The 15,056-nt window shown below is 36.5% G+C and overlaps 1 protein-coding gene across 4 annotated transcripts in view; it reads right to left on the bottom strand.

The window, feature by feature from the left end:
• The window catches only part of utrn (utrophin), a 286,896-nt gene that overhangs the window by 51,600 nt on the left and 220,240 nt on the right, over positions 1-15,056 (bottom strand). For all 4 annotated transcript variants that reach the window (XM_067372391.1, XM_067372392.1, XM_067372389.1 and 1 more), the window contains exons 65-67: positions 13,936-14,093; positions 11,043-11,209; positions 554-665 (exon numbers count right to left, since the gene is read on the bottom strand). In XM_067372391.1, the coding sequence (XP_067228492.1) occupies positions 554-665; positions 11,043-11,209; positions 13,936-14,093 (437 nt within the window). The remainder of the gene's footprint in view (positions 1-553; positions 666-11,042; positions 11,210-13,935; positions 14,094-15,056) is intronic.

A 15,056-nucleotide genomic window follows, 5' to 3' on the forward strand; every position in this document is an offset into this window, starting at 1 on the left:
TAACGCGGGTATGACGCAATTTACAGGCGACTCCTCACACGTACTGGAGTCTTGGTTAAAACTGCAATTTTCTAACGATTTACAAATCGTTGCAAACATTTGGGATATTGTAAGTACTCAGGTGAACAAAATGGCCTAGTGGTTTTTGGATATTTTACTGTAAAATTCTTACATATTGCACCTTTAACATTACTGTAAGAACGTTTGTTCACAGCTTTTGAGAAAACCTTGCCAGAACATTAGCTAAAGTTCTGAGAACGTTCACTGGTAGCTGGATATGTGGGGCGATTCAAGTTATTTATGAGGACAGATTTCATTTAGATAGCTGTCTTGAAAGGTAGCTGCTCATGTAGGCAGTAGACAGGAAGGCAGCTCAGTGGGTTTTGGAACAGAGCCGTAGCTCTAGCACTACTGAATGCCCACTCTAATGTCCATTCATGCAAAATTTCTCTTTTATAAGCTCCAATTTGCAAGCTTCATTACACATGCCTTAATTTGATGCGTAGAGAAAGACTGCAGGAGAGGGGCAGACATTCAGACGTGACTCACTTACCGGTGTACAGTACTCCACCATGGGGTAGTTCAGTTTATGACCCTTCGCCGTGCGACCAGAGAAGAAACAACTCTGGCAAACGTCATAGTTGAAGTGCTTCAAACTGCGATATCTGCAGAGAGGAAAAGAAAACACTGACTATTAGTATGATAACAAGCTTTCATTGTATGGAAAAGCAGCGTGAACACTTATTTCTGTTTTAAAGAAAATAAGTAAATCAATAAAGTAAATAGGGAGAAATTTTCATTTTAGATTATTCCTTTAAAATCTTTAATTCTAAAACAGCCTGATATTGTGTAGTTTCATCAAACTATAATCCACTCTTTATTGAATTTGTCTGAAATTCACAGTCTTCTGGAGAACGTTCATTAACTCCAGTCACGTCACGCTTGATTCGGTAACATCATTAACACACAGTTTAAAAGTATTTTTATTAAACAGATTTTCTTCATATAAATGTAAATTGGATGTGGAGGAGGAAAGCACTGTGTGTGGTGTTTGTTTTTGGTTCCTTTTGGTCTCTCCAGGAAATGCAAATTCAATAGAATTTAATTCCTCTGCTGTGCAATATTTCCCCCGCGCTGCTGCATAAATGATATGACAGTAAAAAGCTGTTGCACTTTCTGAAACGGCTCCTCTTCTCTCTGAGATGGCCCATCTGAGACCACAGCATTCACACTGAGGACCTGGCTGAGAAACACTAAATATTATACCTTTCGTATATTCGTCAAGAGCTTTTATATTAGTTTCGTTATAAAACGGATCTAAAATACGATTTAATGAAGTTTGAATGTCATGAGAGCATGAATGTTACAGTGAGTGTACTGCAGATAAGAAGGTGTTCTCAGGTACAAAAAAATAATACTTATAAAATGTTATTACTACTAATAATATTAATAAGGGGGGGGGGGGGGGGGGGGAATTAAATAACCTCTTCAATCTTAGTTTGTTACTAACTATAAGCAGGCATTACTTGGCAGGAGAATCTATGGAATTATTAATAATAGTAATAAAATGGCAATGTTGTTAGCCTACTGAACCAGAAGGCCTAATAAACTTTTTCCAGGCTTCTGATTGGCCAACATGGCTTTTGACAGCGCTTCATAGTGTGTTTTTGCGCTTGCATGTGGACGGATATTTTTTTAAAACCGTGCTTGTGTGGACGCGATTTAAAAAAAAAAAAAAAAAAAAAAAAAAAAAAATGTAAACACCTCAATCAATCCAACTGAACTGAAATAATTCAATCAACAAGAAAAAGCATGGAACCACTAAAATCTGATTATTTTCTCAATTTGAATAAAAAATCTCTTTCGCTGAAGCTTTGTTTAGGGTTCATATAAACAGAACTCTCAAAATCAGAAATGGGACTGGGATTACTCTGGACTGATTCATTTATAAGACAGGGAAGAGAGGGGTGATATTGGGAAATGACCCAAGCCAGACTGAACTTGGGTCACCCACACATGCTCTAACATGACTGATGTTTCTGCCAACGTACTAAAGCACTTCATTGGTGTTGGGTGGAAACCTCTTTCATAAATCATAACTATTGGTGACCTTTTACATCTATCTGTGGGTTTTGCAAATATTTAAAGGGGATTTTTAAAGCCATTTCATGCATTCTGACTTAAAAAGAGTTGCATTTTCATATGCTAAACTTTCAAAAACGAGTTGGACGTATGGCAGAGTATTTCTATGTTTGTTTATCCGGGGCAGCAACAGAGTTGTGTAAGTGTGTTTGTTTGTTCCCGGCATTTCGATGATAAATCTTTTATTAAAAAAGGCACAGTTTGACACTGGATTGCAGATCATTTGAAACTGAAAGATGGAGCGGTCACAGCGATAAGATCCCGGTCATGAATTGGAACCGCAGGCAGTAAGTAAAACTGCATCAAATGTCTGTGTTTTGTTGGCAAACGGTGCGTAAGTGCGTATAAACAACACAAATGTATAGTCAGAGCTGTTGTAGATTACTTATGTATTGTAATCAGTTACTGATTACAAATTATGTGTCAAAATTTGTAATCAGTAATATGATCTCTTAGATTACACATTTTTGGTAACGTAATCTGACTACTTTTGGATTACATTTAGATTACTTTTGTGCTAACTCTTATTTGATGTCACATATATTGTAGGATAATCTTGTACTATTTTGACAGATACAAAGAAAATATATATTCTATTCACCAACAAGAGCCTCCACAGATTATTTTTAAAGTGCAATGTATGGACAGTTAATACTTCAAAATAGTCTGCTTCAACATCAATGCTACATCAAATACTTCATCCAAAAACACTAGAAGTGCATATGACAGTATCAATGAAAAAACATCAAACAATAGCAATATTGCAAACATGATTAAATTCACAGCAACAACATTTATAGGTCAAATATTTATCTCAAAACATTTTAAGTGCATATAAACAAAGAAAAAACACTACTGAATACTAAAGAACATAACTCACAGCAATATCATTGCTAGGTCAAATATTTCATCTCAAAACACTTGAATTGCATATGATAATAACAATGAAGAAAAATCTAACTGAATCTGATGCCGTGGAAATTATGTCTGTACATTCAGCGGTTAAAGGCCGTGTTCCCCTCCATTTTCCATCTTTTCTTATTGTTGCTGATTTCTGTGCACGATTCAACACCCCTCCCCCTCACCACCGGAAAAAAACTTGAAGAATCACGAATGTAAATAAGCGTCAGGTTTATAATGAAAAAAAATATAAGCGTTAAAAAAATGAAAAATTTGGAGAATCAATGAATTGTGAACTTAAATAATAAATAAAGTATAAATAATATGTAATCATGTAATCCAAGAAAAAGTAACTGTAGTCTGATTACATGTATTTTAAAAAGTAGTTTACTCTAATTACAAGTACTTGATTTTTGGAATCTGATTACATAATCCAGATTACATGTAATCCGTTACTACCCAGCTCTGCATATAGCGAATCAAAAGTTTCAGGGATAATGCAATGATGTATTGCTCCTGACTCCGACCCACGGCATGCCTCCAGGAGCTCTACTGTTTTCGGAAAGATTCAGTACAGCTGTATCTGTCTTTTATAAATCTGATAAAACTAAAGACTCTTCAGAGATTTAAAGAATGCAATACCACTCTATAGGTACTCAAGATAAATTCCCTATAAACAATGAAAAATATTAAAAAGAGCTTGTAGCTAAACCTCGTAACTCCTAGGGCTGGGTAAAAAAAATATTGATTTCTCGATTTTAATCGATTCTCATTTTTACAAACCGATATCGATTCTTAAATCCCAAGAATCAATTAGTCTAGTCTGTTTTCAGATGAATGAACAGAACATGTAGCACGCCTTCCATCCAATAAATCGCAATAATCTTTGTGCTTTGTTACTTTTGATATGAAGCAAAGTCTCAGATTCATATGACATCCATCCTATTATGAGATTCCAAAAATAAATATCATTTTGGCGCTGTTTAATGTGATGTGACAGATCGCTGTAGCATCTCAGTTAAAAAGAAGTGGAAGCATGGAGCGCATGTGAACATGTTCTTCTCCGCTTTATTACCAGTTACAGCACGAAATAAACATGACTAAACATCTGAAGATATGTTAAAATATACAGTACAACTTACCTAAATCTGTATCATGTCTCGTGTAATAGCTCAATCAGTGTTTCAACCAAGACATCACTAACAATGACACGTAACGTCACATTTACCTCAGAAATACATATTCAGTGAACATAAACTCATTAGAAAAATGAACTCTAGAAAGCAGCATTGTGATAAATATAGCTATGCACGTTACATATATTCATTATAATTTTTAATGTTCTTCAATATTTAATGTATGTTTGAATAAATCAGTTATGACAGCCATGATTTAAATGTTCATATTTCAAAAAACGAAATTGGAGTAGAAATATGATTATGTAAGTCTAAACTAGGGATGACCGATATATCGCATGAGATTGTCACGCGCATTTCGTCAGTAAAGCCGGTTCCCTGATTACTGCTAAATCGCCATCACCTGCTTTCAAATGGAACGGCATTTAATAGACAGAGCCGTAGATCACTGACAAGCCAGGCAATATCGCGTTCAAATCGCAGATGAATTGCCTTCGATAATGAACATTGCATGGCTTGTCAGTGAACTACGGCTCTGTCTATTAAAGGTGATAGAGAGGATTTTTTTGTCTAAAACAAAACATCTTTAGCACCTTTAAATGCCGCTCCATTTGAAAGCAGGTGATGGCGATTTAGCGGTAATCAAGGAAACGGCTTTACTGACGAAATGCGCGTGACAATCGCATGCGATATATCGGTCAGCCCTAGTCTAAACTTTATTTATTATTAAAAAAAAATAATAAAAAAAAACCATCATTGAGTGCAATTTAAGTGTTTGGATATAAATAAGTTAATTTTAACCTTCAAAATTATTATAGTAGTACCAACTGACTCGAAATCGAATCGAATTGTGAAAATTGTGTCAATACCCAGCCCTAGTAACTCCATTGGATCACTCTCAAACTGTCAATCAAACCTCACAACTCCACCCGCCATTATCGTGAATGAAATGTAGCGCAGTTTGAACATCTCTGCTTGTTTGCAATGCATGGGTAAAAAAAGTTTTTTTATGAGCAAGTATAGTGTTTTCTTTACTCAAGAAACACTACATATATAAAAGACTAATGTTTTATGCATTTTAGGAGCAGAGAAGAGTGTCTAGCATTCATCATTTATTCATAGCCAGTCCTGTCTTAAAGGATTAGTCCACTTTTAAATAAACTTTTCCTCATAATTTACTCACCCCCCATGTCATCCAAGATGTTCATGTCTTTCATTCGTCAGTCGAAAAGAAATTAAGGTTTTTGATGAACACATTCCAGGATTATTCTCTGTATAGTGGACTTCAATGGCCTCCAGATGGCTGAAGGTCAAAATTACAGTTTCAGTGCAGCTTCAAAGAGCTTTAAACGGTACCAGACGAGGAATAAGGGTCTTATCTAGTGAAACGATTGGTCATTTTCGAAAAAAATACAACTGTATATGCTTTATAAACACAAAATATCGCCTTGAACGTACTTCCGGTTTCCGCATTTTTCATAACACTTACACTGTATGTCCTACGCCTTCCCTATTCTACTTACGGAACAAACGCGGCACCAGTTTAGTTTTTTTCCCCGTAAACTTTGGAAAAGTTTATTTAAAAGTGGACTAATCCTTTAAATAGCCTGTACATGGCAACTTCATCTTTAATAAGATGAGATTTTGGTCAAATATCAGAAAAAGCTACAGTAAACGTTATAACTTGTAACCAGTTGATGAAAACGTAATGCAATGCACTTACTGTCTCAGATGTGACCGTTCTAATGACGGACAAAACACACTCATGTCAGATATTCGCTAGTCAAAAACCTTGCAACTCCATTTGAGTTTGATTTTGGTAAAATGCTAAAAACATAATGACACATGCAAGTGTCTGACCATATATAAAGCCACAATATCAACTATGACAACAGTGTTTTTGTCCCCATTTCCTGAAAAGTAGCGGTTTTAGACATACAAGGTTTTCCATCCTACAGCGCCGACTTGTAAAAAGCCATTCGTTAAGTGAGTGCAGCTTAGCCGTGATGGACTGCTTAACCCTTAACCCTGGCAAAATCACTGTAACGCACAGACTCTTGAGGATTACTGCTTCAACAATTAACAACTGTTAATCTGCTAAACAATTAATGACATTTGCCTGGCTTTGTAAGTGAATTCATCAGTTTAACAGAATTATGCCCAAGGATTTCTTCTCCATTAACACAAAGTTTTTCTCAAAGGTCTCAATAAATCCAGGTTGACCGACTCAGACTTTATTTTCTCAGTTTCTCTCTCTCGTTCTATTTAGTCTTCTCTACTATCCATCACTGACAAAACACAGTCCGTATCTCCTCTGTCAAACGTCCGACTGAATCTCACCGAGCTCTGCCTCAAAGAAACATCTCAGAAAACAAGATGGTCCACTCTGATGCGGTCAGTCCTCAGAGATGGAGGAGGTTGTCACTGAGACTTAGCGAAAGTTTCTAAATATGGCAGCGTTATCAGTAATACATGTATGTATGCATGACATTTGAAAAGGTCACCACCTATTGTGACAAGAGCAAACAGTGGCTGTTTAAAATACACCATGGAGGCGTGTGATGACGAGCTAACACCCGATACATCCCTCACCACACACACTGTAGTGCTCTCTCACACACACAGATTCATTAACTCTGAGCCTGGGAATGTATTTATGGTGCTGTACATGTGCACATTGCTGATATTAATGCAGGTCCATAAATTCAGAAGCAAACAAGAAAACATATATTATTAATATGTAATAACATAATAAAAATGTTGTATTGTTATAATTATTTACTGCAGTCTTCTGGTGGCTTTTACTATTATTACCATCAACGGTGTGTTTTGCTTATAGCCAAAATTTCACACATATTGAGCTTCACTGACATTCTACCATACAAAGACTAAAATGCAAGGTTTTTTGATAAAACAACACAGATAAGATTTAAACGCTCACTGCTAAATTCAGACGTGCTTTCACACTTTGGTTGCGGTGGCAGCACCTGTCATGCATTATAGGTCAACTGACATGATTTAAACGACAAATCACATTCAAATATTTGAAATAGGTGCCAATGTTTCTGCCGGTTGATGCCCATGCTCCATAATCGAGCGCGCGGGTGTCTTTGTGGAGAGATTCCTGCAGCACATTACACTGATGCGCACTCGACATGCGTTGTTAAAAAATCCCATATTAACTGCCTCAAGTGAACTATAAAAATGAAAAGAACATCGCATCTGAAAGCCGCAGTCATTTTTTATTGGTTAAAATGAATGGAGAATATCAAATTTTTCCATGGGTTCTCAGCACCTATGTAGCCTTTAGTTCATGATAGACTATAGTTAACAAGTTTGTGAATATAGTTAATAAAAAAGTGATACATTAGTCATGCAGAGCTGTTGTGCCTGTGTGGCGTGTCGCCCCCCACAATAATAATAAATGTGCACATATTGTGAATTAATTTAATAAACTTAGTAACCTTGCTTTCTTGGTAGCCTTCAGTAAATTAACTTCTCTAAGAAAATGATTCATAAAACATCATTGACCATACACAGCAAAATCTCCACAGTTAAATCAACTCTGCTCAGAGTACATTTGGTCCCTCTCTAAATAGTGTTAAACTAGCACTGAAGCAGAGTTAAAGTTAATGAGATAATTAAGCAATTAATTAAGTGATGATTGTGCATTAGTGATGAACACCTGCTGTTAACAAGCAGAATCACTGAAGAAAAGAGAAACACAAGAACTACAACTGACTTCAGTCACAGCATTATTAATTGGTTAAATATCTGTCACGATCACATCTGTTCCTGTCACATCCCGGACTACATTACCCATAATCCTCTCTGCCTATCACATGCACTCACTCCACCAATCACCTGTTGCCACATACAGCCATGCACACTCCACACTAATCACCACACCCAGCTGAAACTCATTACCAGGGCTATAAAAGACTCACACACACACCACCTCACGGCGAAGTCTTGATTACCCAGTGTGTCATTTCCGAGCATTATTATTCCTGTCTGCCTGTTTGTTGCCGTTACTGCCTGTTTCCTGTTTATTGACCCGTTGCTGCCTGCCCTGATCTTTGCCTGTCCATTGACTACGACTCTGCCTGTTCCTCACTGTTCCTGTTTGTTCCTGTTTTGACCCTGCCTGTACTACCACTCTCACTTGTAAATAAATGCTGCACCTGGATCTCCTGCCTGAGTCTCCCTTTGTTACAATATCTCATTAACTTTAACTGTGCTTCAGTGTTAGCTTAACACTATTTAGATAGGGACCATATGTACTCTGAGCAGAGTTGATTTAACTCTGGGGATTTTACTGTGTATGTATACTGTCAATTTCATGTTTCCATATTGATAAAATTAATAAATAAATAAATAAAAAATTCAAGATATAGTTCACCCCAAAATTAAAATTCAGTCATCATTTACTCAACCTCATGGTCCAAAAGTTTGTGTGATAAATTCTCTGTTGAATCAAATAAAAGATTTCTTCTTCTTTTTTTTTCTTTTTTTTATGTCTATTTGATGCTTTACACAATAATGACTTCTCATGACTAATGACTAATCATCTTTTGGGGATCATTTCTCTGCCAAATTTGATGTACGATAAATTTGCGATTAATTCGATTAATTAATTTCCACATCATGTAAGTAATTAGATTAAAAAATTTGATCACTTCCCAGTCTTAATTTAAACTATTAATTAAAACATTAATCAATATTTTCATAATTGCTAATATATAATATACACTACTGTCAAAAGTTTGGAAACATTACTATTTTTAATGTTTTTGAATGAAGTCTGTTATGCTCATTAAGGCTGCATTTATTTCATAATGAATACAGGAAAAAAAAAAAAATAAGATTGTGAAATATTATTACAACTTAAAATGATAGTTTTCTATTTTAATATACTTTAAAATATAATTTATTTCTGTGATGCAAAGTTGAATTGTCAGCATCATTATTTCAGTCTTCAGTGTCACATGATCCTTCAGAAATCATTGCAATATGATTTTATAACCTGTGATACTTTTTCAGGATTCTTTGATGAAAAAAAAAAGTTTAAAAATATCAGCATTTATTTAAAATAGAAATCTTTTGTAAAAATATACACTACCATTCAAAAGTTTGGGGTATTTTTTTTTTCTTTCTTTTTTTTTAAAAGAACTTTTATTCTTTTATTTCAGAATATTGTATTTTTTATTTAAAAATATTTATTATTAAATAAACGCAGCCTTAATGAGCATAAGAGACTTCATTGAAAAACATAAAAAATAGTAATGTTTCCAAACTTTTGACCAGTAGTGTATAACACTTCAACATATAATGAATGGTATATATTTTTTAATGATAAATGATTTCAAATAAATCGCTTTTCACCACAAACCATAAAAATCCATCTATGGGATTGCTGTGTGCATAACTTTAAATTATAATTTAAATACTTTATTATTAAGTACATGTAGGGCTGGGCGATATATCGCATGCGATTGTCACGCGCATTTCGTCAGTAAAGCCGGTTCCCTGATTACTGCGAAATCGCCATCACCTGCTTTCAAATGGAACGGCATTTAATACACAGAACCGTAGTTCACTGACAAGCTACGCAATATCGTGTTCATTATCGAAGGCGATTCATCTGCGATAATGAACACGATATTGCGTAGCTTGTCAGTGAACTATGGTTCTGTCTATTGAATGCTGCTCCATTTGAAAGCAGGTGATGGCGATTTCGCAGTAATCAGGGAACCGGCTTTACTGACGAAATGCGCATGACAATTGCATGCGATATATCGCCCAGCCCTAAATACATGTAATTATTACTATATTATAACTAACAAGATTTCTATAAACAATATAAAAAATAATTAATAAAAATAAATAAATGATATATTTTAATTAATTAATTAATTAATTAAATTTGCCATTAAACATGCATTACCATTGACTTTGCTATACAGTCTACCCCTGAAGAAAATTCACAAAAAATTGAATGAAGCATGTGGGATAAAATATATTTTTTTTTGAGTGAACTTACAAATTAAAATATGGCCACTATTACTAACATACACCTACAAACAAATAAATACAATTTTAATATTATTGCATTTAATACCTCAGTTGAACATTATTTGATCTTGTGACATTTTGTACACAATGCAAGGAATTCCTCTGAGACGCATCATATTATTGAGGGGAGAATGGCTGAAACCCTAGGATTACCCCATCCTGTTCAATGACATTATATGTAATGAATTCAACTATTAGCGAGTTAACATTGACAGCCCTAGCTTAGAGCTGAACTTTGAAAAGTGTCAGAGCTGATCAGAGAACAGACTGAATAGCAGATTTCTCTCCCACAAACCCTTTCATCAGTCTCTCTCTTGTTTAGAGTGCTATCAGATGCTGACATTTAGATGAATGCTGGGCCTCAGGAGTGAATCTAACCTTTCTGCTCCTAGACGGCACGGCACGCACCCATATGTGTGTGTCTTAAATCTCTCACAGATCTTGCTTGATATCACGCTTTGTCTAGGGCAGGGGTGTCCAAACTCGGTCTTGGAGGGTCACTGTCCTGCAGAGTTCAGCTCCAACTTGCCTCAACACACCTGCCTGGAAGTTTCTAGTAAGAACTTGATTGGCTGGTACAGGTGTGTTTAATTGGGGCTGGAGCTGAACTATACAGGAGCAGGACCGGACACCCCTGATCTAGTGCAACTCTGTCGCACTCTGTCTACAAATCTGTCGCATAGATGCAAGAACTGGTGCAATTTCCTGCAATCTTCTTTTCCTCCTTTTCCAGTCATTATGTCATAATAACCCTCTTCAGGGTAAATAAATGTGTGTGTGTGTGTGTACCTGAAGCCCACGATGGGGAACTCTTTACAGATATTGCACTTGGCCTGGTGTTTGGCCGTTTCTGCTGCCGCCACTCTATGCAGGACGGGAAGCCAAACCATAGACTGCGGCTCCAGCCTCATCCAATCAATAAACTGCCTCGGCTCCAGCTCAACCTTATTGGTCACCTGAGAAAAGAGAGCAAGCACAAACAGCCAATGAGGGAGGGATTTCAGAAAGCCCATAAATAGCATGAGAATGAATGAATAACTCGTAAACAAAGCAGCCTAGCTGAAATCGAGAAGATGCCTGGAACATTTCCTACCAGACCACCATAAATGACTGTCAATCGCATGGCTGCTTTTATAGAGACAAAACGGACTCATAAATATTCCAGTCAAGACAGAGGAGCGTTCAGTGATGTCAGCAGGTACTGGCTGATTCTAACCAGTGCAATGATAGGAAAATTAGCTAACTGTAAAGAATATTACAACATACGTCATACAGCCCGTCAGTATCATCTCTATAAACCAGGTTCAATACAAGTTCAGTTTGTGTCGCTAATGTAATTACAATGGAAGCCAATGAGGCAAGACATTCTGAGCAGTAATGTGCTGCTTGTGTATTTGTTAAAGAGCTGTATTATATTTCATGTATAAATAGATATATTATTTGAGCTTTATAGCTTCTAAATCATCTATTTAAGTGGTGGGAATATGTTACAGCTTACTGAGACATAATTACTGATATAATTATGTGTAGAGACTCTTTCTGGTATTACTGCACAGAAGGCAAAGTCACAGGGTTTACTGTCTTTACATGGTCATGAAGTTAAAATTTAACACAGACATGGGTAATAAATGATTAAAAACACATTAAAGGGATAAATCACCCAAAATGAAAATTCCATCATTATTTACTTTATTTAAAGGATTAGTCCACTTTTTTACCTTCCCTATTCAACTTATGGAACGAACGCGGCGCCAGTTTCGTAAGTAGAATAGGGAAGGCGTAGGACATACAGCGTAAGCTTTTTGAAGAATGCGGAAAGCGGAAGCACGTGCAAGGTGATAATTTGTGTTTATAAAGCATATACATTTGTATTTTTTTCTTTTCGCTAGATAAGACCCTCATTCATCATCTGGTATCGTTTAAAGCCCTTTGAAGCTGCACTGAAACTGTAATTTTGACCTTCAACCATCTGGAGGCCATTGAAGTCCACTATAAGGAGAATAATCCTGGAATGTTTTCATCAAAAACCTTAATTTCTTTTCGACTGACGAAAGAAAGACATGAACATCTTGGATGACATGGGGGGTGAGTAAATTATCAGGAACATTTTATTTGAAAGTGAACTAATCCTTTAATAAAGGGGAAAAACACTGAGGCATTTCTCAATCTTTTTGTGTGTGTGTTCTTCAGAAAAAAGTCATACAGTTTTGGAACAACATGAGGGTTAGTGAACGATGACAGAATGTTCATTTTTGGTTGAACTATCACTTTAATATATTTATTATTTAGGTTTTGTGGCTATACTTTTAAAACGGCCCGTATTTTAATGTTTATCCTGGTTGTGTATTCCACTGCAAACATGATTTCGGTGTGTTTTTACAAACTGAGGAAGGAGCTGGAATAATTTTCTGTGGTATTTCTTCAGAATGTCACAGATGCGACCCGTGGAGCTTGTTTTGAACCTGGAACATTCTTGTAATTATTTGAACTCTGTGGTAAACAAATTCTCATATTTCAGATTTACAAAACAAACAAGTCAATGGCAAATAAATTATCAAATAAGACAATGATTAAGTGATTTTGGCAGGAATTCGTACAAACTTGGCAGTGGTGTCAGTGGCGGAACACACTGAAAAGAGATGTTACACACACACACACACCCACACCTCTGAAATGATAAATGTCTATAGGTCTGCACTGAGATGTTGAGATCTGTCATAACCTACAGCTCTGAGCTCTGACCTGTTGACATGTTTTGTGCTCTTAAATTTCCCATCAGACACCATGAGCAACGAGAGAAACAGAAATTGACTGTTTGGGTGATTCCATCCATCAGCACTGACAGCCTGTAAATGGCTTCAGGTGTGACACTGTCCTGTCTGTCCGTCATTCCTCCACTCATCTGTCTTTCATCATTCGTTTATTTCCTCTCTCACCATCTGAAATGTTGCTCTGCAATCTGGCCTCCTTTAAAAATCACACCTAGCTTTTATATCTAGTGTTTTTCTCTCTGCAGTGCTGACATCTCTTCCTGGCAGTCCATTCTGATCTCCTCACTCATTTATAAATGACAACTTCTCTCTCTTCAAAACACTTCAGACTTGACACTGAGTGCAATCTGACCAGACAGACAGACAGACCGAGACATATTGACAGATGAGTAGACATCTATAGAATATAGAATGATAAAACGTTAGATAGACAGATAGAGAGACAGACAGAACAGTAGATAAATAGATTCAGAAAGGACAAATAGAGATTCAGATAAAGTAAGAGAGAGACAGAAACAGAGATGTAGAGAAATAAAGGCAGGGAAATGGAGAGACAGACAGGCACAGAGACAGATGGATGGACAGAGTGTCCCGTAAAAATGATAAAAAATAAAAATCAAGCTGCAAATACTTCAAAAGGGCGACCCTTTCTCTCTCTCTGTCTCTCTCTCTCTTTAAAGTGTGTATTTATAGCCTCCTAGTCTAACTGATGTAGGATTCACACTAGTGAAGGACAAAAATATGAACACTTGCACTGACACCATTAACACACAGAGATCTTGTGTGAGGTAATGTGAGGATATCACGAGCAGACGGATTCAATAATTCAGAACTGGATAAGACATCAGTCATAAACACATGCTGAGATGGGCATGACACACTGATGTGTGTGTGTGAGTGTGTTCACGCACATGCTGGAAGCAGCTGCGGACGCTGGGCTCGATGTTGCTCCCGCCGAAAGCCGCCACCTCGCCCAGCTGTCGAGGGATCTGAATGGCATCATGCAGCAGAAGACCCAACTGCCTCTGATCACACGTATCGCCCGCCGATGACACCTGATTAAACAGACCTGAGAGACACAAACAAAGAAATCAGCCCTAAAGTTTAGATAACACTTTGTTTTGATAGTCCACCAACAGACATTCTACTGACTATAAGTAACTTTGCAACTACATGTAAACTTACCCGAACCTTAACAGTCTACTAATACTCCAATAGGTAGTCAACATGTGTGTGTGTGTGTGTGTGTGTGTATGTATATATATATATATATATATATATATATATATATATATATATATATATATATATATATATATATATATAATTACTTAGAATTAGTAGAATGTCTAAAATGGAATATAGAAATGAAGTTATAAACCAAGTTTATGAAATAATTTCTTTTAATTAACACAGTGTTTTTAAAATGTTAAGAGAGAAATAGCAAAAGATGCCAGATGAGAGCACAATGGCCAGAGATGTTCTACTAGCACATTTACATAGAAAAAAAAAAAAAAAAAGAAACCAGAGCAGTACAGTGCAAAATCACATTCTATGTGAGCAACCCCTAAGAGATGTCAAAATGAGAATGTTGACAGACAAGAAGATGGATGGATGGATGGATGGATGGATGGATGGATGGATGGATGGATGGAAATATTTATCTATCTCAGATTGATAGATGGATAGATAGCCAGACAGACAGATAGACATAGAGGAAGGCAGAACGAGACAGAAAGACAGCTAGACGGATAGACAGATGGATAGACATACGGATAGACAGACAGACAGACAGACAGACAGACAGACAGACAGACAGACAGACAGACAGACAGACAGACAGACAGACAGACAGACAGACAGACAGACAGACAGACAGACAGACAGACAGATAGATAGATAGATAGATAGATAGATAGATAGACAGACAGACAGACAGACAGACAGACAGACAGACAGACAGACAGACAGACAGACAGACAGACAGACAGACAGACAGACAGACAGACAGATAGATAGATAGATAGATAGA

The sequence above is a fragment of the Chanodichthys erythropterus genome, chromosome 20 (genome assembly GCF_024489055.1).
Source record: "Chanodichthys erythropterus isolate Z2021 chromosome 20, ASM2448905v1, whole genome shotgun sequence".
Taxonomy (NCBI): Eukaryota; Metazoa; Chordata; class Actinopteri; order Cypriniformes; family Xenocyprididae; genus Chanodichthys; species Chanodichthys erythropterus.